The following is a 25358-nucleotide window of genomic DNA, read 5'->3' as shown; positions in this document are numbered from 1 at the left end:
TTGTAACGACCCGGCCGGTACGTCACTATAGCCCAGCTGCTATTAAAGCGGCTTCACTGGAGAGCTGTCCGTGGCCCATACACTGCACGACAGTCTCAGAGAGGAAGAAAAAGGAAGAGAAGCTAAGTCTCCTTTTCAGTATCAACTCCCATTTATTCAAACACACACAGCATGGAGTTCAATTCTGCTTCCAGCCCTTACACTCAGGGTTTGCCCCCATGATTCCCCACTTCCCATGAGTCTCAAGGGCTGAAGGCGGGGCTAACCCCCAGGTTGCTACAATATAATGTTTTACAGAGTCTTCAAACGTAAATGAAAGGTCAATACTTGATGAAAACGCACAGAGAATCAATCACGGGACTACATATCGTGATATATCACCACGTTGATATTTTGGAACACCCCTACTCATATAATGTTTTGAAAAACTGGCCATGACCCTCATCACAGATTCCATTGATGTCACCAAGGACCTGCACTGATATACATACAGGTCAAACTCATCCACAGAGGACGCCATCTCCTCTGTGGTCCACACAACCCTCACCCACCTAGAGAATAGGAATTTGTGCATCAGCTTTCAACACCATCATCCCACAGACCCTCATACAAAAACTGCACACTTGTGCTGCTGCTTATGTCTGAGGAAAGGAGTAGCCAATCACAAAAGTGTCTCCGCCTTATCTGGTTTGATTGACAGACAGAAACATTCTCCTGAAAAAGCTCTTCATGAAATAAATCAGTCATTGTGAAAAACAGCAACATGAAATAAAAACAAAGCTACTTTGGAAAATATTGATTTTGAAATCCAAGGTTCTGAAAAAAGACGTAGAATTATAATAATATTCCACATGATTAAAAATGAATATTTTAAAATGCTGTTTTAAAATAATGAACAGGTTTTTAACGCAAAATGAAATATGTTGAATAATATAATGGCTAATTTTAAATCTGTGTGCAGCTTTTTCACCATTTCATGATCTTTTTTATATATTTATGAGAGATTTATTGGTTGATTGTGTATTTGCATGAGGTCATATTTATTTATTGAATTAAATATTTATTTATTTAATTATGAACAGGATAGAACTCCATAGTTCTCAGGGCGGACTTCGTCCAGTCCCGGAGCTTTGCTACCGAGGAGCTCATGGACTGCCTCAGTGACTTCAGCTTGAGTGATGGACAGCCCCACCCCAAAGTTCTCTTTCTCTGCTTCCTCAAAACGTCAAAATCACATATTGTAAAAAAAGTATTCCTTCTAAATGCTGATAGATGGATTTTAGAATATGAAACCATAGGAAGTAATTATCAATCAGAAGAGCTTTTAACCATGTCATTCTAAATGTAGCTTCAAATTGATGCCACCTTTGTCATAACTTTTAAATAGTTGGGAACGTTTGATATGGGGGGTTTGTTTTTCCACTGGACCTGAAAAGTAATTGAGTAAACCTTCTTTAACCTTTGTGCTATCTTAGATGCCCCCCCCCCCCCTTCCATTGAGGTGTTCTCCCCACCATGACAAAGGTGGATAAAGGTGGAAAGATTTCATGTAATCCATGGACACCAGTGAAGATCACAAATCATTGAAGAAAAAAGGTTCAGAGCACTGTCTAGTGGGTCTAGATGACCCACTGTCTAGTGGGTCTAAATGACCCAACTCCCAATGTTAAAGTTCCTAGGATAGAACAAGGGTTAAGTTTGGAGAGGATGTGTACAAAGAATAGCAGGGAGAAATTATCTTAGAGACTCCCTCTTTGGTTAACAAATTTCTCCCAAAAATAGTTAAAGCTCTTGTCAGTCAGCGACTTATACTTTGCTTCACATCAAGCAACCAGTTTGAAATGTTGACTTCTTCCGTCCTTATTGTGTTTTTTAGACAATAATGCACCCAGATATTTTCCTTCATTAACAATCCTGATGGCTTCAGTAGTTTGGTGATGACATGAATAAACAGGGATAATTTCACATTTTGTAAATTTTCAAGCCTGATGCTTTGAAAAATAACTGAAACCTGTTTTAGAGCTTTAAAAACCTCTATGTAATTTTTTAGAAGCCACTCCTTTGTTATCCGGGTAACGTGTTTGGGATGGTTGTCATGCTGAAAGACCCAGCCATGCTTCATCTTCAATGCTGATGGAAGGAGGTTTTCACTCTAAATCTGACCATACATGGCCCCATTCATATTTTCCTTTACACAGATCAGTCGTCCTGGTCCCTTTGCTGAAAAACAGCCCCATAGCATGATGCTTCCACCCCCATGCTTTACAGTAGGTCTGGTGTTCTTTGGATGCAGGTCAGCATTCTTTCTCCTCTAAACAGTAGAGTTCCTACCAAAAAGTTCTATTTTGGTTTCATCTGACCATAGGACATTCTCCCAGTCTTCTTCTGGATCCTCCAAATGCTCTCTAGCAGACTGTAGACGGACCTGCACATGTACCGGCTTTAGCAGGGGGACACGTCTGGCCCTGCAGGGTTTGAGTCCCTGGTGGTGTAGTGTGTTACTGATGGTAGCCTTTGTTCCTTTGGTCCCAGCTCTCTGCAGGTCATTCACTAGGTCCCCCATGGGGTTGTGGGATTTTTGATCACCGTTCTTGTGATCATTCTGACCCCACGGGGTGAGATCTTGGGGGGAGCCCCAGATGGAGGGAGACTCACAGTGGTCTTGTATGTCTTCCATTCCTTAATAATTGATTTCTTCACACCAAGCTGCTCACCTGTTGCAGATTCAGTCTTCCAGCCTGGTACAGGTTTGGTTTCTGGTGTCCTTAGACAGCTCTTTGGTCTCCATAGTGGAGTTTGAAGTGTGACTGTGTGAGGTTGTGGACAGGTGCCTTTCTATAGATAACCAGTTTAAACAGGTGTAACTAATACAGTTAACCAGTGGAGGACAGAGGATCCTCTACAGAAGTAGTTACAGGTCTGAGAGACAGAAATCTTGATTGTTTGTCAGTGACCAAAGACTTATTTTCCACCATAATTTACACAAATAATTAATAATAAATAAACTAAATATATAAATTATTAAAAAGATCGGACGATGTGATTTTCTGGATTTTTTTCACATTTTGACCTTAATAAAAAAATAAAGGCCAATAGCGGCAGTCCTCTGTGACACATGGCCGCTGTGACAGTGCATCAGTGTTCTGGTGCCGTGCCACTGGCCTGACTTGGCCTGTGGCTCCTCAATCCAGCGCGCCAGCTGGCCCTCCGGCTCCTTAAAAGACATCAGCCACTGTAGGGCAGCCTGATCAGTCCTGACCGTGAAATGAAGACCCCCCAGGTAATATCTGAAGTGTCTAATGGCACTGACCACAGCGAGGAGTTCCATTCGGGTGGAGCACTAGCCTTGCTCAACTTTGTTAAAGGTCCAGCTGTAGTATGCAACCACTCTGTCCCCCACAGGTCTTACCTGGGACAGAACTGCACCACAGCCCACATTGCTGGCATCCGTGTCCAGTAGAAAGGGCAGAACAGGGTCAGGTGGAAACAGACCAGGTGCTTACCGCTGCCATCTTTTCTGTGTCTATAGGTGTTTTATTCACAGATGGTTTGGGTGGCTCATCTGGATATACATAACAGACAGAGCTCTTCTTTTTTCTTGAATCAGACTTGGTTTTGTCAGTCATGGACAGGGTGTGAACTACATGGGACCCCGATCTAGAGGAAATTTGGTCATCTGGATAACATGTCCATCAGAAAATGTAAGGGTTCCTCTCTTGGTATCAATAACACAACCTTGGGCCCGCAAAAAAAAATCAAGGCCTGGTAAGCATTCTTCCAAGTCAGCAATCCACACAGGCCAATTCACTTGCTGGTTTCCCACCTCCAGAGTCACAACAGCCTCCCCCTGCATGAAAGTCCGTTCTCCAGTAACAGTCTGTAATGTTACAGCGTTAGGAAGGATGGCTGCATTATTCCTCACCACTGCAGGGCAGTGTTGCAGATGAACCTGTGTCCACTAAAGCTAAGCATGACGCTGCATCAACACTCATAGTTGTGAACCAGCAGTCACCAACCCAGGTTCGGCCCAAAGTCATTAGTCTCTCAGATGGGACTTCTTTGACCCCCACATGGCCAGCATTCCATTTCTGTGGGTCCAATCGGGATGGTTTTTCAGGGGGCCACATTGTCCCGCTTATGCGGTCCCGTTCCTGTTTCCTTGGTTGTCCGGGCAGTCACGAATCAAGTGCCCAGGTTTCCCACAACCCCAGGAGGTCCTGGGTCAGCTCCAGTCTCTTTGGGGGCGGACCTTGGATGCCTGTTCGTTTCTCAGGGTCACAGCTTTTACTAGCTGGGTCAGCTCCTCTGCCCGTGCAGGCCCCTTGGTGTCAGGCTCTGATACACTTGCAGCTCTAACCTTTGGAGGGGCCTCAAGCTCCACCCTGGAGGAGGGCCTCCACAGCATTTTTCTCTCTGTGGCCAGCTCCAGGGCCTCCTGCAGTAACTTACGGTGCGCTGGTTGGGTTTGAACGCGAAGGTCGTCTGGTCCCGGGCTAGCTCTTCCTGAATGGCTGGGGGCATGTGAGCATAAATCTGGTTAACTAATCTGTCGATGTCAACAGCCAGAACTCTTAATTGCTCGCCTTGGCCGAAAGAGCTGCCCCGGTAATGCAATTGTAGCGTCCCTTTCCCACACACTGAGGCACGGAGACTTAATCTCTTAACCCTTGTGCTATTTTAGATGACCCCCCCCTTCCATTGAGGTGTTCTCCCTACCATGACAAAGGGGGATAAAGGTGGAAAGATTTCATGTAATCCATGGACACCAGTGAAGATCACAAATCATTGAAGAACAAAGGTTCAGAGCACTGTCTAGTGGGTCTAGATGACCCAACTCCCAACGTTAAAGTGCCTAGGATAGCACAAGGGTTAAGGTTATTTATTCTGGTTACTGTAGGCTGTAACCAATGCTGCACAACTTGCCCAGAAACTCTTGTATCCTCCCGCTGAGAGCACTCCCCCAAACTTTATTCCCTTGCTCCTGCATCAGCCCCATTTCCTTATTCGGGCCATAGCTGAACCCTATTGGACCAAACTCCCCAACTACAGGTTGAGCGACAGAACTGAGAGCCAATCAGCATTTCTGCTTGATGCGTTCAATGAACACCGGAACTTAGAACGCGACCCCACAGCCACCCAGTACACTGTGTTACATAATTTTTCACCACACTGGTTTAAAAAAATAAAAGACCCTTTTGGGTTATGACAGGTTCTTAAAAAATATTTTCCAATAACAAGCAAAAAGAATTGAAAATTGTAATGAAAGCTCTTCCCTCAGGATTATTTCAACTAATGACCTCTCCCCGTAACCCTTGTGCTATCTTAGGCACTTTACCGTTGGGAGTTGGGTCATCTAGACCCACTAGACAGTGCTCTGAACCTTTTTTCTTCAATGATTTGTGATCTTCACTGGTGTCCATGGATTACATAGCGCACCTCACTCCACTCCGTGCTGAAAACAAATCCACACACACACACAAGAAAAACGTGCCAAAGAAACTTCCACTACACACTAAAAAGGAAATAAATACAGTGAGGAAGACGCTGCCACAAGGGGCCCCTTCACCAACACCACACGCACTGGCGCCCGACTCACACCTATGCAACAATAAAAAGGAATCAGAGTCAACAACACAATAAATACAGCACCACTCTAAAACACATTAAAATGTATAATAAGGGTGGGTAAAGAACACGCAGTGGCTCATGACATCTGCAACACGTCCAGCCGCTAACAGAATCTAGTTAAAAGAGCAGAATAAAAATGAGTAACCGGTGATCTACATTCTCCGACAAGAGGAGCTTCAGCCATACATACCACCATGCAGGCAGGCAGCCACTGTCTGTCAACTCACTCCCTGTTCCTTATAAAGAAGCAGAACAGCTGAACTACATCCCCAATCAAGCAGGCATGCACCTGTCACAGGCCGACCTGCCGGTTACTCAAGGGTGGGGACATAAGATAGCACAAGGGTTAAATATCACAAGGCATCTAAAAATAGACCCTCTATTGACAATTAATGATATTGATATTTTCAATAAAAAATGCTACAACAAACATATATTTACTACTTTATATGAAAAAAGAAGCATAACACCTAAAGGAGAAATTTATTGGAATAATATTTTAACTATCATTTGGACAAAAGCATAGTTACTGCCAGAAACATTTGGCATAAATAACAAAATTAAAGAAATACACAAATGAATTCTACATAACATTTACCCCACACTATGTTCATATTCAAATTCTCAAATATAGGAAATAACTGTAGCTTTTGTAATGATTTCCCAAAATCAGTTCTTCGCCTTTTCTGCCATTGTCAATTCTCCCTTAAATTCTGGATCCAATTGAAAAGATTTATAAGCATGAACAGTACTATTATTATATATTTCAAACACATTCTTACATATTTTAACTCGCAGGATCAATTGGTAGGAAATAGTATTGATTTGTTACTACTTCTATTTAAATAAGTGCTGAGTAAAAAAAACCAAAAAAACAATTTTACAGGATTTTTGATAGAGATTATCAATTTTACTAATATCTTCAAAAGATTATTACATTCAAGGCATAACACTGAAACAATATGAGCTTTTTTGCTTGATGAATAGTTCCCTCTACTGAGAAATACTTTAATATATTTTTATTTATTTTTGTTTTTAAATTTTCCTTTTTGCTAACGATGTCCCTGTTAATTTTATTTACATACTATAATTTATTCTTTATTTTTTAAGATAACATTGATTTTTGCCATCTGACGGTAAACTTGCCGATGTGATGTTTACTGTTGTATAAATAAAGTTTCAAAAAAAGAAAAAAGTCATTTTCTCCTGTCTAGGGTTGACCACGTGGGGAGGTCTGTCTTTTTTGCGCATGCGTAGAGGTTGTCACTGATTTTTCAAATCGGACGGCGGGTACCAGTTTCAGCCTTCAGTGCAGCAAGAAGCCCGACGTTTCTTTTCAACGGTTGATTGTCATTTCATGAAATGACGAGTACTTTAAAAGGAATCACCCTTAAAGGAAGCGCGGAGCTGGTGGCCGAGTTTTTCTGTATGTTTCAACATTTGTTTCTGTACTAGCCGGGCTTTTCAACGGCTCTTCCTCATTTGTTGTGTGCTAGCGGGCGGTCGGGCCCGCGTGCTCGGTTGTTGTGTGTAGCCAGCGAGTGTATTTACGGCGGCTCCAGACCGAAGGCAGAGCCCTAAACCGTCGCAGCATTTTAAAAGCCTTCCTTCTGAAGCCAACTTCTTAAAGATCGAATGGCTGCTTCTGGTCGATGTGTAGGTTAATGGCGGCTTTCTAACACCGCCCACCGCCAGGTGTGCTGGTAAAGAAGCCGAGCGTCACCAGAGTTAAAGTAGGAATGCTAGATTTCGGGTTGAACAGACACAAACTACTTATCATCGGCTGAGTAACTAACGTAGAGTAGTGTGGACGAAAAGAGTGTTCTCAGTCTTTGACCTGAATTAACGTCACAACCCCCCCCCCGCTAATAACAGCCCCGTGATCCTCCCCACAGCCTTCGGCATCAACAGCATCCTGTACCAGCGGGGCATTTACCCCCCAGAGACGTTCACCAGGGTCACTCACTATGACATGAGCCTCCAGGTCTCCACGGAGCCCAGGCTGAACAACTACCTGACCAACGTGGTGTCTCAACTCAAAGGTAGTTTGTCCTTTCTTTGTCCTAAAGCAGGCCGTGTCTGTTAGGACTTTATTTTTCTATTTCTTAACATGGAGGCAATGATCAAGATGCAATTCCTGTCTGTCAGCGTCCAGCAAAGGCTTATTGAAGACAAGAGGCGTGGGATATTGTTTCTCTTTACAGATTTATGGGATATGGAGGTGGATGTTGGGATGATTGACACCTCATGTTGTTTCCACGTGTCGATGTGCCTAAATAGTGATGTTTTCCTGCCCAAAAGTCCTCTAAAAGCCCAAAGAGTTCATCATAATTTAGGGTCAGACGCAACATTGAAGAATTTACACAGATTTCTCAAAGTCATTACAGAAATGATGAAATGCATAGATTAAAACCGTAAGTCACATTTGCTTGATTGAATGAGACACAAACTTGTCTTTGTGGTTCTTGTCAGTTTGGTCTTGAAGTTCCTGCATCCCCTCACTTTGTTCCTCCTTCATTTTCTAAGAACTCTTTTGTGTTGTTTGGTATTGAATGGTAACGATTTCCCACTGGCTCTGAATAGAAGTTAAAACACAACAAGATCATACAGTTTTAGAAGTCTGGATTGATCAAATTGTTTGTATGATCAGGATATCCGGCTTTATGTTCAGTTCTGACGGCTCATTTTTGAAGTAAACAGAGGATGTAGTGAACTCTTAGAATCAGTCCCCCAAATTTCTACACAGTCGGTCAAATATGGTAAAATTAAGGAGCAGTGTAATAAATATCTACTGTCGTATTTTAATATGTTTAGATTTACTTATGATGGAAATACTTTTGGAGACTTTATTTTGTGTGTGTCTGATGTGAGGCTTTAACTTAGTTTGTCATCGATAAAAACGCCTGAGAATCTGAATTCTGTAACACTTTAAATTAAGACATTTATTTTAATTGAGACATCGGTATTGGTGTAGTAGTTAGCAAAATATGTCACACTAGTTTTATCTGGGTTAAAGGAGGATTTGTCGTCAGCCATGATTTTATTTTGTGTGACCCTTGTTCTATCCTAGGCACTTTAACGTTGGGAGTTGGGTCATCTAGACCCACTAGACAGTGCTCTGAACCTTTTTTCTTCAATGATTTGTGATCTTCACTGGTGTCCATGGATTCCATGACATCTTTCCACCTTTATCCACCTTTGTCATGGTAGGAATAACACATCCATGTAAGGGTGGGGTCATCTAAGACAGCACAAGGGTTAACTCTATGTTCACCACATTAAGTTCCCTATGATTGTTTGTAGAATGGAATAGAATAGATCTGTCATCAGCAAATAATGAGTTTTAATAGTTGTGAGACATTGAATATATCATTTATGTAAATACTGAATAGCAGCGGGCCCAGAATTGATCCTTGTGGGACACCACAAGCTATCTATCAAGAATCAGCAGAAAATTAGCATCCTGAAGACGTTTGTGTAGCTCGGTTCGTGTGTTGGTGGTGTTGAAACAGCAGGAATAGGTTTTTCTTGTGTCATGTTAGAACAGGCTTGTTTTCCAGATGGACACACCTGGTCCAGGTAAAACGGGACGGTGATCTGCAAATCTCTGAGCCTGGACTTACCTGGTCTGCGTGTTAGGCCTTAAAGCAGGCGTGTAACGCGGGTTTGGGTTTCAGAATGGCTGTTTGAGTGCAGCGTGCAGAAGCTGGTGCTGGTCATCACCTGCCTGGAGACCAACGAGGTGCTGGAGCGATGGCAGTTTGACATCGAGTGTGACAAGTCGGCCAAAGAGAGCAGGTGAGCCCGCTCTCCAGTTCCAAATGTCTCAAGAGGAAAGGAGCTTCTCCAGGGGCTGGCTATCCCACCACCGCTAGCGTGATCCGCGGCGCGCTGTGGCGTGGACGAGAAGCGCATTTCTTCACATAGGCGTGTTCTGAAGCAGAGTTTACATTTAAATGTAGGTCAAGGCTAGAAAACCCATGTTGTGTGTTTCTCTAGCGCTGGCAGCTAAATGCTAACGTAGAAGATATGCAGCTATTGATGACGCCATCCAGGACTGGTAATGTTCAAATGTTTCCATAACTGCTGGAGGGGGGATGGGCAGGAGCTGGGAGGAATTGGGATTCGGTTTAAACCTTAAAAAAGGTTTTCTGTGGGGTTGGGACTCGGCATGTACTCCAAATCAGGTTCTCATTCTGAGGGAGCAAACGTTTCTGTGGTTTTTATTTCAGGCTGCTGCTCTGCCGTCCAAATAGCTACAATGACTGAGTTTATGGAGAAAAGTGTCTTCAAATCCGGACGTTACAACCGCTCCACAACGTCATGAATAGTAGTCGGTCTGCTGCGTTAGCGCTCAGAAAATACACATCATGGGTTTTATTTAAAAAGTCACGCATAAACAAAGTCATGACTTACATTTAAATGTAAACGTCTGTGCTTCAGCGCACACCCACGTGAGGAAATGCGTTTCTCCTCAACGCCACAGCGTGACGCGGATCGTCCTACCAGCAATCCACCACGGCTCCTCCTTTGAATCACTGTGGGACACCACTACAGCTCCAAAATGCCCCTTCAGCTGGAGCCAGAGGGGTAGGGGGGCAGTCCAGCCTTTGTTTCTGTGTGCTGACCTCTGACTCTGATCCTTTCAAAGCAGTGCTCCCAGAGAGAAGTCCATCAAGACCATTCAGGATGAGATCCGCTCCGTCATCAGACAGATCACGGCCACCGTCACCTTCCTGCCTCTGCTGGAGACGCAGTGTGAGTTCCCATAATCCATCTGTGACTCCTGCAGCTCCTCCCTGCTCGGCCGGCCCTCTGATTAGTTGTTCTTGCAGGCTCCTTTGACCTCCTGGTGTATACGGACAAAGACTTGGTGGTTCCTGACAAGTGGGAAGAGTCGGGGCCTCAGATAATCGACCAATCAGAGGAGGTGCGCTTGCGCTCCTTCACCACCTCTATCCACAAAGTGAGCAGCATGGTGGCGTACAAAAGGACCGACTCGGCTTGCAGCACCTGAGCTGCAGACGTTTACTCTGAGCTCATGAGGAACTCCTGCTTTCCTGGACTGGACTTTCTTCTTTGTTGGAGGATGAGGCGAACCTGTGCTCAGTGAGATCTGATGGAACTTTTTGTTAGTTTGTCTGTCCGATCTGTGTTTTCCTGATCTTTCTCCCCCTCAGAAGATGCTTTCGTTTTTTTACATCATTAAATTCTTTTCTCAGTGTGATTTGTGTTTTGTGCGGGGAGCATTTTTGATGCAACTCCCAGCATTCAGTGGGGGTGTAGATTTACGCGATGCATTGAGGGAATTTACAGCGGGAAAGAATCAGGTTCATGAGTGCTGCACCGTGGTCGTCCTGATCATGAGCTGGAGACGGGCGGGCCTGGCAGAACCGTAGGGTTCCTCACTGTACTGGGGGGGTCCGTCTGCTGAGTAGAAGACTAACCCATTTTAAGGTGAAATTCTACAACTTTTGATCAACTACTGAGCGAAAGTGAAACTTTCATAAAGTTATAAGTTCCTTAACCCTTGTGCTATCCTAGGCACTTTAGGCACAGAGCTCTGAACCTTTTTTCTGCAATGATTTGTGATCTTCACTGGTGTCCATGGATTACATGAAATCTTTCCACCTTTATCCCCCTTTTTCATGGTAGGGAGAACACCTCAATGGAAGGGGGGGGGGGGGGGGTCATCTGGACCCCATAGGAGAGCACAAGGGTTACATGAACAGGAGTCAGCCAGAGCCTCGGACACAGACGTGTTGGGCAGCAGATCTCCATCAGGCACCGGTTGTTTCAGTAAACGTGTAGACAAAGATCAAGTCGACAGTTTTCTTGGTCTCTGCTGCCATTGGCAAAAAAGACAAACACTGTTTTTAGTTATTTTAATATATTGAGATGGTTCTTTTATCACAAGACGCTGGAAAGATTCAGAACCATTTTCATCAGCAAATTCTTCAGACTGGTTCTGAAGAATCACCTGAGGAAAAAATAGATATTGTTTGTATCAAACGTCACCTCTAAGAACCATGTGCTCTCAACCAACCGTACAATATAGAAACTCTAATAAATACAAAATAAATATGCAATAGTTTAGACATTGTGAAAACTGTATAAAAGACTAAACGTTTTCGTGTTTGCTGTGAACAAATACAAACTTATCAGGTCATTCTGAAATATCAAATCACCCACCAGTGTGACAGACTGTGGACGTGAGGCGTCAAAAAAGCACGTTGTGCAAAAAGGAAAGCTAAGGTAGAAAATATAGCGTCGTGCTTCATCTAGTCTCTACAGTGTCCAAACAAACGGTGGCAGCAGAAGGCAGCTTTAAAAACCTGTTTGGTACAAAAGTCCCTCCTGTTCTCCTGAAGCCTTCTACTGGCTTTGGGGTTTGGAGTTTTCTATTAGCAGTAAAAATTGCTGAATGGTAAAATAAAGCTGGGAAGGACCCAAAAAGCTTGTGAGGTTTCTGTCATTCCTGGAAACAGTCTTCAGCTGTCCTCCTGCCTGATTCCATCAGCCATCATTTTCAGAGAATACCTGGTCATCTGAAACACCAATGTAAAAGTCGGGTTGGGATATGGAAATGCGGTTTGGATGCGCTTGGTTTGACGTCTCTTTCTAGAAACGGTGATGTCACAGGAAATGCTAGCTGGTGTCACACCAGAGCATCAACCTGTCCCTTCTCACAGTCTTCAGCCAAACGCTTCCAGTGCTGGCGGTTCTTCTGGCAGCCTTCCAGCAGCGGCGAGCAGTGCTCCAACAGGCCCGCCAGGGTCTGCGACGGCAATAGCATGGACAAATGAGAAACGACAGTGAAAGACTCCTCAGAAGAATGATGGACCGCCTACCTCATACAGCTGAATGCAGATGGCATCGATGAAGGACACCTGCATGCTGGGAATCTTGTCTCTTTTTTCACGATTCATCAGGTCCTAGAGAGACGCAAAGAAGACGTCAAACACGTGTAGCTTCCTTTATCTGCCGGAAAGAAATTCTAAACAAAAACCACCAAAGTCAGAGAAAACTCAAACTATTTCAGCAAATCTGAGTGAGTATTGATCTTTAGCGGGTATTTTTTATCAATTTTTATGGAAGATTATTTTTAAAACAATAAGATTTGCAATTTGAAATACATTTGCTGCAAAAAAAATGTTTTTTTTTAAATTCACAAATCACAGAATTACACCACAATTTTTTTTTTAGGTTTTTGAAAACAAATTTTACAAACCAATGACAACAAGGTGGCGCACCAGGACATGAAGGTTCTGCTGTAAGGATTCAGAAATACTCACCGTAGGCTCAATGTTGAGCTCTCGCCTCTCTTTGTCTCCCTGTTCAAAGAACTCTGTGGCCACCAGCTCAGCAACCTGCATCACAGAGAAATCAGCAGCTCTTTCTGAATCTGAGCTCAGGGAAATCTGACCACAGTAAAGAGGAACGCCATCTCAGACCGCCATGACCCCTTTGAGATGGGAAAACCATTTGGAAAACTGATATTTAGGAGAATGATTCTGTGGCTGAAGACACACTGATGAAAACTCTCCTTAACCCTTGTGCTATCCTATGACCCCCCCCCCCCCTTCCATTGAGGTGTTCTCCCTACCATGACAAAGGTGGATAAAGGTGGAAAGATTTCATGTAATCCATGGACACCAGTGAAGATCACAAATCATTGAAGAAAAAAGGTTCAGAGCACTGTCTAGTGGGTCTAGATGACCCACCTCCCAACGGTAGCACAAGGGTTACCCTGGTGATCCAAGCCTTCCACCACTTCTTTGATGCTTACTATATTTGCAGTGTTCCTGCAGATCTTCTCTTCAAAGGAAGCAAATCTGCCCGTTAATTCTCGGATTGCGTGTAGAATATCAGCGTTTGACACATTTTCCTCTTTGTTTCCTGAACACTATTTCTTTGAAAGTGGACTTGAAACAGGAGATTCAAGCAGAACCTGCGTCCTCTTCATCCGTGTCCATTAACATGTTCCCGCTCTCGTTTCGGCATGGCGTTAGCAATAGCTAGCTAGTAGAGGCTAATATAGTGGTGGGTTGAAAGCAGGAACTCCCAGAGAAAGTAAGTAATGCTTTTAAGTGAGCTCTCTTACCGGTAGTCAGTCAGCGTATTCAATTGCTGTCTTGTTACTTTTAGACAGGGTGTGGCACACAAACTTTTGCAGAGTTTAGAGCACCATGTGTTTGCGGTCTGCCATCTTGCCAAACCCTTCCTCTGCGTCTCGTTATGCACCACGCGCCCTCCGCCGCTGTGACATCATCCTAAAAGCTACCTTGTAGTTTCAAGTGGGTTTTTGGAACGCTTAAAAGATTTTGGTTGGAAGACCTCAAGGATCGGGCCGAAGGGGATGGGTTAAAAGGTCAGGTGTGCACATCAGAGCTTGACCATGCACGGCTCGAAAACCTAAAGGTAGAATTGTAACCCGTGTGCTATCTTAGACACGTTAACATTAGGAGGTGGGTCATCTAGACCCACTAGACAGTGCTCTGAACCTTTTTTCTTCAATGATTTGTGATCTTCACTGGTGTCCATGGATTCCATGAAATCTTTCCACCTTTATCCACCTTTGTCATGGTAGGGAGAACACCTCAATGGAAGGGGGGGGGGGCATCTAAGATAGCACAAGGGTTAAAATCAAGTTGAAATTTGACAGGAAACCGACATAAAGCAGACAACAGAGCAGTGATGCGCGTCCTGGTTCCTGTTAAAGCCTCAGTGCAGGACTTTGGACAAGCAGAAGATGGTTCAGGGAACGTCTGGTAAACCGGTAAAAAGAGAGTTACACATAAATATTTCTGTCAAATAACAGTTTATACTGGAATTATAAAAGGAAATTCTCTGTTTAATAGAATTTTGAATACAAACTTGGCTGAACAAAAGCAAATTTTGATGGTTTAGGACCGTCAGCTGGTGGCTGTGCCTGCACTCACACACACACACACACACACACACACACACACACACACACACACACACACACACCCACCCCCACACGCACGCACGCACGTGCACATGCAGACACAATCACGCCATTCATTTGCCTTAAATAACCGTTCTCTCCGTCCCTGTTCCTCTGCAGGTATCCCTGGGTGCACACGGGGTTGCCGACTCTTAATCCTCCCGCATACACTAACACAAAGCTCACACAACGTTTTCCAGGAAGTAGTGACAGGTCATGTGACTCACCTGAGGTTGTTTGTATTTTTCTTTTTAAAGGAAATTATCTGTATTTTTGTAAATTACAGATTATGTTTCTTTGGATGAAAACGTTTATTTGTGTTTTGGAAAACAATGTCAAACTCTTTGTTTATTGAACTAATGAAAAGCAAGGCCCAGTAGGAGGGGCTCATGATTTAAAAAAGGGAAGTGTTACAGGAAATGGAAGGGGGATGTTTAGTGATGGTTTGGCCTTGTGTGGAGCAGTTAACGTGCTCTGTTTCCTTACATTAAAAAGAAACTCACCGTAGCTCCTCTGCATTCATTCCCTGAGAAAACCACGACACAAATGTTTTGTTTAGGAAGACAAAAATTTGAGCTGAATTCAAAGTGCTTCTGCATCCCATAATACATTCAAGGTGACCCGTCCCTGGAACCAACAGTCACACAGATGCCAAATATTATTAACGCTAGCAACAGAATGGTCATGATCCATGTTGGTTTAGGACTCCACCCCCTGATTGCTTCATCAATATGTCACGGGCCAAAGCTAAGTCCCTGATTGATTGATTGATGTGATTCATTTGAACTCTGGCAGTGAGCCACCGTGCTGCACTGCTGCCAGACCAACGCGCCCGACACTCAGATCACACGGCAGGACCTCAGCAGGACTCAAAACTGGACAGCTCTGATGGGAGAATCAGGTTGGATGTCAACGCAGACTTTGTTGCACTCAATTGACTGGTTGTCCAGCAAATCTCCAAAATGTTAATAAAGGATGTGAGATAAAACTGATAATGTTGTCTTTGGAAGAACATTCTGAGTCCTTCAGGCCTGGGCTTCAGCTGCAGTGATCAGCTTTGCTTTAGTCTAAAAATGTCCCTAGAATAGAATGGAATAGAATAGAATAGAAAAGAATAGAGCACATTAATGGTTCACTGGATGGCATGTCTAATGGAAGCACATATACATTTACACTGTGGGTAATTACTCCTAATAAACAGTCCAGCATACCTTAACAAAAAGAGCAGGGAAGACCAAATATGTTGTAATGTGAATGGAACCAACATTGTTTATGCAGTACTCATGTCAAACACTAGGTGTCAGCCTCTAATACCTCTTTGAGCAGGTTATGTCTCCTGCCCTGGAAAGGCTTTGAAAGTAGATCAAACTGTAGTTGGAACTACGGAGGAGGCTCATAGAAATCACAGTTGCTTTCATGATTTCACTTAAAGAGTTTCTGGGCAGGAAAAGGTCAGCATGAGTGAAAAACAGTCAGACATGTTTTCTTACCCTTTTCTGCACCGGCCAGGGCTTGGTGATGGCAGAGATGTCACACGCGGTCATCAGCATGGACCTGTGGGGTGGGGGGGGCACAGAGACATCCAGCTGACATTTAAGGGTCCTTGTGTTGCTGGTGTTCAGCACAGAAGCTTGTGATGCTCTGTTTTTTTTCATAATGTTGCTTTTACTCAAGGACAGACTGTTGACTGTTTAAGAGAATTGGACTGAGTGACTCCTCCCCCTGGCGTTCCAAACAGGAAGTACCTGCTGCTCCAAAAAGCCAGAATCCCATAGACCTCTACAGAGAAATAAACAGAACTGTTCTGGACCTGGTACCTTTTTAACTTCTTCCTGACAATCCTCTTTTTATATTTTTTTCTGAAGTTCAAGTTATTCTGGTTATAAACTGACCAATCAGATGCCTCAATAAAAGGTGTCGCCTGCTGGCCCCCAGCTTGAATGTTGGAAATGTTTGATTGACAGATTCTCTTGAGCCGGCTTTGAGTGGAAGGGGTGTGGATTTCAAACAAGCTCACTCCTGATTGGTGACAGTAGTTGCCATAGAAACACGAGTCTGTGTGCACGCGTCTGTGTGCACGAGGAGGGGCCAGTCAGAGTGATGTGTAGCAGGAAGTCCATAGATTCCGTGAATTTGTATAGATATAATAAAGAACTGTAAACAGTTTTGTGGACTATGTGATGGTGTGCACATGTGTGCATATGTGTGTGTGTGTGTGTGTGTATCAATGCATGTAATGTAAGTTACATATGAAACCCTTTCCTATGACCATGAAAAAAAGAATGACTCGGACCAATCACTGCTTCGTTACGTCATCTGGCTCCAACATGGCGACGGAATTGACTTCATTTGGTTGGAGCCGGACGTCATACTCTCTCTGCCCATTTTTCTTATACAGTCAAATCTACAGACTAATGTCTGGACGGAGGTGGGGTCAGTGCTGACATTTTTGACCTCTTCATGTACTTTAGTTTGGTTTCACTCTCTGCACCAAAGACTGAACCCGACCCAGCAGCATGGAAAAGCCTAGAGCTCCAACAGCTTCTCATTCGGAAGAAGTGCAGCCAAAAGCAGGTTCCAATCTGTTAGGATCCTGGGCTCATCCTCGCACCTGCCACCCATCTTCTAATCAGCAGCCTTTATAAGGAACCACCACCCTTCAGCCGACGTCAGTCCGTCTGCTTCATGCGGTTGAGTACTGTCTTCTTAAGACAAGTCTTAAGGCTAGTTTTTATACTAAGTAGGGATGGGTACTGAGCCCCGGTAGTGAACGAGCCCCGGGGCAACATTCTTCAAGACCGCAGTATCGTTACGATCTGATCTCAACGGTTCTGCTATCGGTACTTTTTGTTTGTGTCCCACAAGATATAAACGTTATCTGTCATAAGTAACCCACCAAGTCAGTCAATTTTCCATTAATTAATTATGATCTTAATTTAGCTATTCTCGCTGAAGAGGAGAGGTCTGTCTGGCTATTCATGTACACGGGGGGCGGGGCTGTTGTTCAGACGGTACACAGCGCGTCAGGTAGAGCGAGTGGGCAGGAAGACACCAGCGTGAACGCGGGGAGGGGGCGTGTCTGCAGCTGTGAACGCCGACCAGATTCTCTTATGGGATGGAAAATTTTTCCGGAAAGACAGTCAGTGGCGATTTCGTAGGGGACACGTGAACGCCCCCCCGAAAAATCCTTTTATCCCCCTAGACTAAAACCACCCATTTCCGCGTAACATGAATTAAATTTGCATCAGGGGGCGCCCACTATCCTGTCACCTTGCTGCTACGATGACCGTATGTACAGAAAAAGTCTATTCAAGGTTGTGGAAAATGGACAAAAAATCAAAGGAAACATCACGCACGTAAAGAATAAAAATAATTTAATTAAATAATTCCATAAATATCCTGATAGCATTTTGAATCAGTACAAGTACTAAATGAACTATCGCGATATATCAGCCAAATCATTTTTCCAACACATCTAGTGTTGCGGCTCCCTGTGCTTTCATCTCAGTGAGAAACTGATCCAAATGGATCTATAGAGGTTCAGGTTCAGACCGCTGGTCTAACACATCCACATGCATTCCAGGTCTGTACTGGAACATTATCATGTAAAAAGTAAATGTTATGTTAAAAAAACAATGCTGCTGCATAATGAGGGAATAAAACACTTTATGTTCTTAATTTGTTGTTTATTTTTCGTCCTCAAAAAGTATCGATAAGAGTATCGTTAAAATACTGGATCGATAAGCAATATCAATAAGAGTAGTAGTACTGTTAAAACCTTAACGATACCCATCCCTAGTACTAAGTGCCTCGTATTTTCAGAAATCTAATCCAGCTCCACCTTCACCCTTGGTCACCCATCGCAATTCATCCAAACACCAAGTCAAGCTCATCTCTTCAGTCATCCTTCCAAGCCACGAACCATCCAGCACCACTGGGACTAAATAAAACCCTCTTAATTCATCTATCTCACGTCTCTGTCCTGCTCCTCGGTCCAGCCTCGTTCAACCTAACGCCAATCAGATCTTTTTCCAATGATAGCGTGAGCTTTCTTTTCAAGTCAAAAAGCTTCGGTTGATGAGACATCTGTGCGTTTTGACAGTGAAACCAGAGATCAGGTCTACATTTGTTAATTCTATCCATAAAAACAAGCTGGTGTGGATTAATCCAGGCCTTAACAAGTCTTTTGATGTTTCTACTCACCTCAGCAAGTCTCTGTGATGTTCATCCACCCAAACAAACTGGTTATTCTTGGTGAGCTCAAAGAAGTCTTCCCGCTTCCTGACAACACACACATACTTTTTATTAAAAGTTTCAGGACTGATGAAACATTTAACCCTAACCTCTTCTTTTCTGTGCATTCACTAAAATGACTTGTTCATGTTTTCAGCTTTTCTGGCTCAAATTTAAAAAAACATGCAAATAAAAGTGTTGGTTCAGGGGTCAGGAGCATGAGGCACCAAGACACCCTAGGCAGGAAGTCAACGGTGAACTTAACGTCTTCTGTGCTTTGCATCCCTGGCACCTGGGTGAGGGGCGGAGCTTTCAACCAATCACCACCTGGTGGCAGTAGAAGGACACCAGACAAATGGAATGTCTGGCTGAACCCATTTGTGAGAAAGATCTGCCACTCATCCAGAGATTACCACCACTAAGGCTGTTAAATCTCTGGTGCCTGTCTGGGTGGAATCCACAAGGGATGGTGATAGTCAAAAGTTAGGGATGCCATGAAGTGGAAGACAGAGTCCTATCAAGCATGGTTTGTCCCAAAGCAAGAGTTGGGTTGGTCTTTTGTGCCTTCTGCTGTGCCATCCTAATGATTGAATTTATTATTTAAATGTTCACTAATTATGCAACACCTTGATGATGTTGCAGAGACTCAATTCTACTGGGTACATTGGAAAAACGTACCCAGTAGAAACAAGTCTACATGACAAACAAGAACATTTGTACTGTTTTTCATTATTTCCACCCAGACTATGTCAGCTTAGAACATACTTCATATACAGAGCAAGGTCTGTGGCCAGGATTGCCTTTTCTATCATCTTCAGAGTGGCCTTGTACTCGTCCAGAGAGAGACCACTCAAGATCTGGTTTCCCTGCAAAAATAGAAAAAATGTCTTTAACATTCAGAGTATTTCTGCATCTCTGGGTGAGCTTCCAGCGGTTTATGCTATGATTGGTGAGACCGAGACCATTACAACTGTCTGCAAAACTGTAGATATGCATCATACCTGCATTCAGCCAATATCCCCGGTGTTTAGTCAAGGCAATATTCAAATCCACTCCCTCTTCAAGTGTTTTTAGAGCCAACTTGTGCATAAGGGTAAAGGTTTGCAAACAACTGGGTGTCTTTTCCTTTCAGAGGAAAAGAAGGCTGAGGTATTAAAGTGCAGTTTGCTGTTAGACCACTGCGCCACGCCCAATGTTCTAAACATGGATATTACACTGCTATTAACTGGTCATATGTGAATTTAGGTGGAAAACGTGAGAAAAGCTGTGGTCTTTACGTGAAATTTTCACAGATGTATCAGGAATAAAACACGCTAAGAACACGTAAACCAACGTAGAACGTGAAGCGTGTGATTATTGTGATGTTTATCTGTAATTCATCAGTGATTCATGCATCAATGATGTCATCTGAACGTGATCTGTGCGCCGTATACGTGATCTAAAAGTTACACATCAGTGGTTCATGCATGAAAAGTCTGTTAGACAAACGTGGAACGCTCCTGGAAAGACACACATTTGTGGATGGATCTCACAAAAATCACACACAATTGTAAAAGATTTACATAATAATTGTCTATAAACTACGTAAAATGCACATAAACTGCTTAATTCTCAATCGACCAAAAATGTACATTAGAACAAAATTTAACATCTCAAAACTGAATTCACGTAAAGACCCGTCGGCCAAAACCCTCGACGGACATCTGAGCACATCTACGGCAAACAAACGCAAGACACACTTCTGAGTGATGTATATCAAGCATGAATCATACGTGTAAAATGTACGTAGTGGCTGTGCGACACAGCCTTGACACTGAAACTAGATGCCCCTGTCAATGTGAACCTAGCTTAAATTGTCCTTTGGTGTGTGTTGTTGTGTGGCCCTGCAATTGGCTGGCAGCCAAGGTGTACCCCCCCTTTGGCCAACTGTGGTTGAGATAGGCTCCAGCAACCCCATGACCCTGAAGTGGATGAAGCGGGTTTGGAAAATGGATGGATGGGTTTTTAGCAGCAGCATTTTATTATTGAAAGTGGGCATCATTCAGGTTTCCTTTTTGTGTATTTGGCTAACTGTGTATGTTCTTTCCTAAAGAGCCAATAAAAACATTTGAATAATACAATTTAAAGTTCCTAAATGAAGAACATGATTCTGCTCTTTCCAGGCTCAATGAGCATTTCCACCCTGAAGAAGAATCGAGCTAGTGGAAAGATTTGTTCTGGAATTTGTGTAGGACAGAACACTTACTGGGGTGTTGAGGATCATGAGGCACTGGTCAAAGTGGTGATGCTCCATGGTGGAGTGGCAGTAGAGCTGGGCTAGAGGGTGCTCACTCCTGGTCAGAGATTTAAAAAGACCCCCAGAGTGTGAGTGCAACCACATTGAAACAAAATCTGACAAAGTCCTTCAGCTCCTTCAATGTACCTTTGAATGTAGGAGTTGTTCACCCCTCTGTGGTCCAGGTCATGGCTTAGGGTTGCAATCATCAGAGCTAAGATCTCTAGATCGCTTAAGTTGTTCTGTTGAACAGATGGAAAAACAATTGGCACAGACTTCCTTTTCCTTCTCCAGAAGCGTTCTAGGAAATATGTTGAACACCAGGAGCTTCCTCTTCCAGGGTGGGAGTGATAGCCTATCAGTAACTTCAAGGCTCTGTTACTGGAATCCCTCGAATATCCAGTTGTGAAAGTATTCATTAAATGGAACTTTTAGTTCATCCAAATGCAACAGTCGCAGTTGTCTCGTCATGTTTTGGCCTGTCTGCATTGGTTTTTCAAACACATATTTAAATCGTCCACACAAATAAAAGTCAAGAGTTCATCAGAGTCCTTTCGTGTCATTATCAGCCAAAAACAACGACAGAGCAAAAGCTCAGAACCAAAACCTTAACCGTCTTAAACTTTTACATTAGACAGTTGGATCTGCCCCAAACTTGTTTTTAGATGATACACTGTATTTGGCCTGTGTGAAAGCTCATCTGAACTGATCTGCCTGGAAACATGAGTCTTGGTTTGTTTGCAAGTAACCCTTGGTATAGTTCGCAAACTAAACACAAATGCACTATCAAGAGGATCCAAAGACGTGCACCCCGTGTGGATTCAGTTTAAAGAATGATTCATTACAGTTTAATATTACACAGAACTCTTAAAGAGGAACCAACTGATCCACAGCTGAAGATGTGCAAACTAGGACCAGGATATGAAAAAGAAAACAAGAAAAACAGACCATGCCTATAGTCTGCTGACATGTACGTATATTACTATAAGCACCGGCTTTCTGATGACACATACTGTTCAGATATGGACCACGGGTTCCTTCTATAGAACTGTGATGTATGCAGAACTATAACTGATTCTGCAGAAAGTCCAAACCAGACCTTTGGTGGGAATGATCTGAGGGGAGTACATAAGCCATGTGCTCGTCCACACAAGCTCCAATCATAAGTCATTTCTTACTGTAGTGTAGAGAACAAAAAGACGTGCTGATAATTACTAGATGGTTTTACATGAGGTCACATCAAAGTCAACTTAAGGTTCCACTCCGATCATCTTTTGATAGATTTGCAAAGTGATTCTAGTGGTCTTTTAATGATGATGATGTTATTTTTAGCCCAAATCTAAAAACCTGTGTCATTTTCTAGGACATAGTTTCTGCAGAGCGGCAGGAGTTCATCAGAAATGTATTAATGAGTTGTGGGTGGTACTGTTGGTGCTGAGTAAGCCTGTCTCCACTTTCCATCATCCATCTGTTTACAGCAGGGGGGTCAACCTCATTTTCACTGAGGGCCACATCAGCATAGTGTCTGTCCTCAAAGGGCCAGATATGACTTATACATGTAATGAAAAATAAATGTAACTACTCCTTGATGTTAAATACCTTGTTATTCATTTATTAGTACCTTTTAAAGTGACAATTAAAGTTGCATAGAAAACATGTTTGCTTGTTACTTTAGCATAAATCCTTTAAATTTTGACCGCTTATTAAAACCCACATAACTCCATCAATGAAGGATCAAACTGTCCAAGTGAATAAAGATAAATAACATAAAACTGAGCTAGAAAGAACATGTATGACACGTGTAACATTTTACAAAGAAAGGCTGCACACAGCCTTGGCTCCAACTAGGGCTGTGACGATAACCGCATCACCGCACTTTTTTTTTAAAGTTTTTTTTTTTTTTAAAGTTTTGCATATGGTGCGTGATTGGAACTACAATAAACGCATTAAACACGTTCATCTTTGTGATAATTTACTCTCTCTGCTAGTCCTGTGTTCAGACTTCAAGGGTTTCTATGGGAAACCTTTTATCACTCTTCTCCTTCTCTCCTGGTCGCATCCGCCTGCGCGCGGCTGTCAGTGTCTCGAGAAGCACGCGGCACGTGCGCACTCTAACTACACACACACACGTGCGCTGTTTCTGAAACACACACACACATTATCATTCTACAAAAGAAGTTTCTGTCTTGCGAGGAAATATGACAAATTTACTGCGGTCTAATTATTCATTTCCATTACAAGCTGCGTGCGTTCTTGAGTGCGCGTCACGCCGGAGGATTTTGTGTTGGGGGGGGGGGGGGGGGATACTCTGTAACACCAAACATGAGCGCGCACTGTTAGATTTCCATGAATATCACTACATTTTTTGTTTGGGAACTATTTTGTGCAGCGCAAAGTTACGTGTCTGTATAAACAAAGGCGGAGCCTCCTGCCCCGCGTTCTTCATGGGTGTCAGGCTTCACGGGTGGGGGTGGGGGGGTTGGGTGGGGCTGCGGTTAACCGCGACACCACGTCCCCTGGTGGTTCATCACCGCGGCACCATCACAGCTCTAGCTCCAACTGATGGTTTGATGACAACAGTTTGTCTGCATTCACACATAAGAGCTGCAAACATTGGATAATTACAACAGCAGCTACACACAAATAATATGTAATCAACCAAAAATAAAAGTATTTAAAGAGATTAAAAACTTTTATGCTCTCGCGGGCCACATAAAATGACATGATGGGCCACTTTTGGCCCCCGGGTCTTGAGTTTGACACATGTGGTTTACACAATCTCCTGCCAGCTTACAGCCCCTCCCACCCCTAGTGCTGCAACAAGAATGGCAGCAATATCGTAGCTATCCAGCCGTACAGCTTAGATAGATTTAAACTGCATTTTTTTTGTCTGCTCCTGATTCACCACATACACCATTTTCTTTGGAATGCTAATGAAAATTGTGTTTTTAATCATTTTTCTCATGATAGGGGACACATCTGCAGAAAATTAAGATGAAAACTTTAAGTATTTCGATTCAAACCATGTTGGATCAGGAGCAAATAACAACATACGTTTGAAAAAAACTCAGGTTTGTGACGCAGCAACTGAACCGAGCGGGTCAAAGTCTCTCTGCTCCTCCTCCTCACCCCCCGTGTACATCTTTGTTTGCCCCGTCGGAGCTGGAATCTGGATCCAAACGGGATAGTTCTGATATTGATCACCAATTGTTTGTACCACTAATGTTAGCTTGAGGCAGTAAGCTTGCATGGCAGCGAGGAAATAGAGCTCTTAGTGACGGGATGGGGAGGAGGTTGGGTTGCTCCTGGCAAGCAGTCCCGCCCACAACTCCCTAACTGAGAAAAAACAGCACAGGTTTTTGATTTTGTCTAAAAACCACAAAATCTTAATTAAAAGGCCACTGGAAACGCAATGTGGGGTTCAGTGTCTTCAACACACGGGCAGCTAGAGCAGAACCTGGACTTGCAGTCTTCCAGTCCACTCCACCAACCTCTGGTTCAGCCGCCGCATGAGTGAGAAAAGTGCTGAAAGGCGCTGTCTAAGCGAGGAGTCCCTCTTACCTGCAGTCGGCCTGATTTAAGGAGTGCAAACATGCACTGGGCGGTGTTGAAGGCATGTCTCCAGTTGTGATAGGCCACACTCTTCCTGTAGTTCTTCTTCACACTCAGGATCCACTGACACAAACTCTACCGAGGGGACAGAACACAAACACTGATGCAGTGAACGGCTGATTCAACCCACATTTTCAGCCTGAAGCCTTTGGCCTTCAACACTTTACCTCAAGAGAAAAAGAGCTGATTGAAAACCACCACAGAAGGCAGAAAGCCCAGGTCATGAAAAATGAATGAAGTGTCACCAGTCAGTCAACAGTCAGCAAAAGTGGAAATGAGGAGTAAGCAGCTGACCCACAGATTAGTGTGCTCTGCTGTTGGAGAACCCGACACCGTGTTTCAGCTAATCTCTCACATTTCTGTTCTCTAGGGGTCATTGCACCATGACCTAGCAAGGGGAATCACAGCACAGAGAATATGCTGGAAAGATGGGGGGGCTGGCCTGTCAGACGCTGTGGGGCCTGTTTTTGGCTTACTTTGGTCAGGCATCACCCAGCATGCCCTCCATAGGTGAAGCAACCCTGTACTAAGGCATTTCAGTTAAAAACACAAAGCGCTTCACATAAAAGCAGATAAAACAGTCATAAAAACCGAAAATTGTTAAAAACAGCAAACAAAGGACAATCACACAAAGATGGG

The 25358-nt window shown here is 43.5% G+C and overlaps 2 protein-coding genes across 6 annotated transcripts in view; one reads left to right on the top strand and one right to left on the bottom strand.

Annotated features, from left to right (window-relative positions):
• The first annotated feature begins 6869 nt into the window (after nucleotides 1–6869).
• Nucleotides 6870–10855, top strand: mad2l1 (mitotic arrest deficient 2 like 1). Of its 2 annotated transcripts, none has more exons than XM_011473450.3 (5): nucleotides 6870–7054; nucleotides 7524–7670; nucleotides 9306–9426; nucleotides 10283–10386; nucleotides 10464–10855. In XM_011473450.3, exons 1-5 carry the CDS (start codon nucleotides 6991–6993, stop codon nucleotides 10643–10645), a joined length of 618 nt encoding a protein of 205 aa, XP_011471752.1. In that variant the 5' UTR covers nucleotides 6870–6990; the 3' UTR covers nucleotides 10646–10855.
• Nucleotides 10856–11498: 643 nt separating this feature from the next.
• pde5a (phosphodiesterase 5A) overlaps nucleotides 11499–25358 on the bottom strand; it is a 149818-nt gene continuing 135958 nt past the window's right edge. For 3 of the 4 annotated variants that reach the window (XM_023965935.1, XM_023965934.1, XM_023965933.1), the window contains exons 14-22: nucleotides 24669–24794; nucleotides 21255–21349; nucleotides 21078–21165; nucleotides 19598–19698; nucleotides 18803–18880; nucleotides 16090–16153; nucleotides 12924–12998; nucleotides 12480–12563; nucleotides 12234–12406 (exon numbers count right to left, since the gene is read on the bottom strand). In XM_023965935.1, coding sequence (XP_023821703.1) covers nucleotides 12287–12406; nucleotides 12480–12563; nucleotides 12924–12998; nucleotides 16090–16153; nucleotides 18803–18880; nucleotides 19598–19698; nucleotides 21078–21165; nucleotides 21255–21349; nucleotides 24669–24794 — 831 coding nt within the window. In that variant the 3' untranslated portion in view covers nucleotides 12234–12286. Of the gene's footprint in view, nucleotides 12407–12479; nucleotides 12564–12923; nucleotides 12999–16089; nucleotides 16154–18802; nucleotides 18881–19597; nucleotides 19699–21077; nucleotides 21166–21254; nucleotides 21350–24668; nucleotides 24795–25358 lie in introns of all 4 variants that reach the window. The other variant, XM_023965932.1, reaches the window with a different exon arrangement.

The sequence above is a fragment of the Oryzias latipes genome, chromosome 18 (genome assembly GCF_002234675.1).
Source record: "Oryzias latipes chromosome 18, ASM223467v1".
In the NCBI taxonomy this organism is placed as follows: Eukaryota; Metazoa; Chordata; class Actinopteri; order Beloniformes; family Adrianichthyidae; genus Oryzias; species Oryzias latipes.
The sequence above is the reverse complement of the archived record's forward strand: the minus strand, read 5'-3'. Positions and strand labels throughout refer to the sequence as shown.

What these genes read in the sequence shown, in the direction of transcription:
- mad2l1 (XM_011473450.3), top strand. Translation starts at nt 6,991, where the DNA reads ATGACGAGTACTTTAAAAGGAATCACCCTTAAAGGAAGCGCGGAGCTG. An exon ending in GCTGGTGGCCGAGTTTTTCT is followed by an intron (nt 7,055 to 7,523) that starts GTATGTTTCAAC and finishes TCCTCCCCACAG; the next exon opens with CCTTCGGCATCAACAGCATC. An exon ending in CGTGGTGTCTCAACTCAAAG is followed by an intron (nt 7,671 to 9,305) that starts GTAGTTTGTCCT and finishes TTTGGGTTTCAG; the next exon opens with AATGGCTGTTTGAGTGCAGC.